The sequence below is a fragment of the Nanorana parkeri genome, unplaced genomic scaffold, assembly GCF_000935625.1.
Source record: "Nanorana parkeri isolate BGI_ZX_2015 unplaced genomic scaffold, ASM93562v1 scaffold3876, whole genome shotgun sequence".
Taxonomy (NCBI): domain Eukaryota; kingdom Metazoa; phylum Chordata; class Amphibia; order Anura; family Dicroglossidae; genus Nanorana; species Nanorana parkeri.
Window position 1 is genome coordinate 16,444 of NW_017310143.1, and position 2,168 is coordinate 18,611.

General features: G+C 54.4%; 1 protein-coding gene across 1 annotated transcript in view; it reads right to left on the reverse strand.

Moving 5' to 3' along the window:
- Positions 1-472: 472 nt before the first annotated feature.
- LOC108803566 (EMILIN-1-like) overlaps positions 473-2,168 on the reverse strand; it is a 12,951-nt gene continuing 11,255 nt past the window's right edge. The window contains exon 6 of the mRNA XM_018575397.1: positions 473-813. Within this exon, the coding sequence (XP_018430899.1) occupies positions 482-813 (332 nt within the window). The 3' untranslated portion in view covers positions 473-481. The remainder of the gene's footprint in view (positions 814-2,168) is intronic.

Sequence of the window (2,168 nt, forward strand, 5' to 3'; positions counted from 1 at the left end):
ACGCACGCCCAGACACGCACACACGCACGTCCATACACGCACACACGCACGCCCAGACACGCACACACGCACGCCCAGACACGCACACACGCACGCCCAGACACGCACACGTTCTCAGGTCTTCGTTGTTGTGCAATGAAAGAGGAGACAGAGAGGATTGTGGGTAGAGGTCTGATCTGACCACATTTAATGAACACACTCCATGCGGCCCGTCTGTCCAGTCACATGGTCGCTACATCTCGTCTCATACAATATACACGGTTTCCTTTGTGCCGGCGGTGACTTTGTGCGGATGACCTCGGTGCTGATCACAAGCTAAGTGGTTTTATTATGGGGGGTATCTGGGTCTGTGAGGGGCTTTCATTGGTGAATGGAGGTTTATAGAAGATGGCGCCGGGCCCCTGAGGGCCCCTCATGACGGGTCATCTCACCTCCTAGGACTTCAGAGAGTTCCCGCCGTCGCTGTGCAGTTTGAGTGTCTCTAGAAGTCCACTTCCCCCTCATAAAGGAGGATCCCGCTGAACAGCGTCAGAGGCTCGTCGGAGTGGGCCAGCTTCCCGGTCACCAGGTCAATGCAGACGGTGTCACCGGCACTCAGCGGGAGAATGATATTGAAGACCCCGAGTGAGCTGGAGGCGGTCTTATTCTCCACCAGGGGCTTCTTCTCCAGGCCTTCCGGCTGGTAGCCCTCCGAGTCCACCCGCGCAATGCCAAGGTTAGATTTGGACAGAACCGCTTCAATCTTCTCATCTTTGTAGCCGGACAAGATGGCGCTGAAGAAATACCGGCCTTCCACGGGGGCAGTGAAGATACCTGGAAGGAAAGGGCGTGTGGCGTGTTACAGACAACCGATCATATGGACTCCTCCCCCATGCGTGGAGATAAGAAGGGACCAGGACTAGCCATGTGACCTTCCAAGTGACCTTCCCACTGACCTTCCTACTGACCTTCCCACTGACCTTCCTACTGACCTTCCCACTGACCTTCCTACTGACCTTCCCACTGACCTTCCTACTGACCTTCCCACTGACCTTCCTACTGACCTTCCCACTGACCTTCCTACTGACCTTCCCACTGACCTTCCTACTGACCTTCCCACTGACCTTCCTACTGACCTTCCCACTGACCTTCCTACTGACCTTCCCACTGACCTTCCTACTGACCTTCCCACTGACCTTCCTACTGACCTTCCCACTGACCTTCCTACTGACCTTCCCACTGACCTTCCTACTGACCTTCCCACTGACCTTCCTACTGACCTTCCCACTGACCTTCCTACTGACCTTCCCACTGACCTTCCTACTGACCTTCCCACTGACCTTCCTACTGACCTTCCCACTGACCTTCCTACTGACCTTCCCACTGACCTTCCTACTGACCTTCCCACTGACCTTCCTACTGACCTTCCCACTGACCTTCCTACTGACCTTCCCACTGACCTTCCTACTGACCTTCCCACTGACCTTCCTACTGACCTTCCCACTGACCTTCCTACTGACCTTCCCACTGACCTTCCTACTGACCTTCCCACTGACCTTCCTACTGACCTTCCCACTGACCTTCCTACTGACCTTCCCACTGACCTTCCTACTGACCTTCCCACTGACCTTCCTACTGACCTTCCCACTGACCTTCCTACTGACCTTCCCACTGACCTTCCTACTGACCTTCCCACTGACCTTCCTACTGACCTTCCCACTGACCTTCCTACTGACCTTCCCACTGACCTTCCTACTGACCTTCCCACTGACCTTCCTACTGACCTTCCCACTGACCTTCCTACTGACCTTCCCACTGACCCTCCCACTGACCTTCCCACTGACCTTCCCACTGGGTAAGTGTCCCCATAGATGAGGAAGGATGACGGGTAAGTGTCCCCATAGATGAGAGGAAGGATGATGGGTAAGTGTCCCCATAGATGAGAGGAAGGATGATGGGTAAGTGTCCCCATAGATGAGAGGAAGGATGATGGGTAAGTGTCCCCATAGATGAGAGGAAGGATGATGGGTAAGTGTCCCCATAGATGAGAGGAAGGATGATGGGTAAGTGTCCCCATAGATGAGAGGAAGGATGAGGGGTAAGTGTCCCCATAGATGAGAGGAAGGATGATGGGTAAGTGTCCCCATAGATGAGAGGAAGGATGATGGGTAAGTGTCCCCATAGATGAG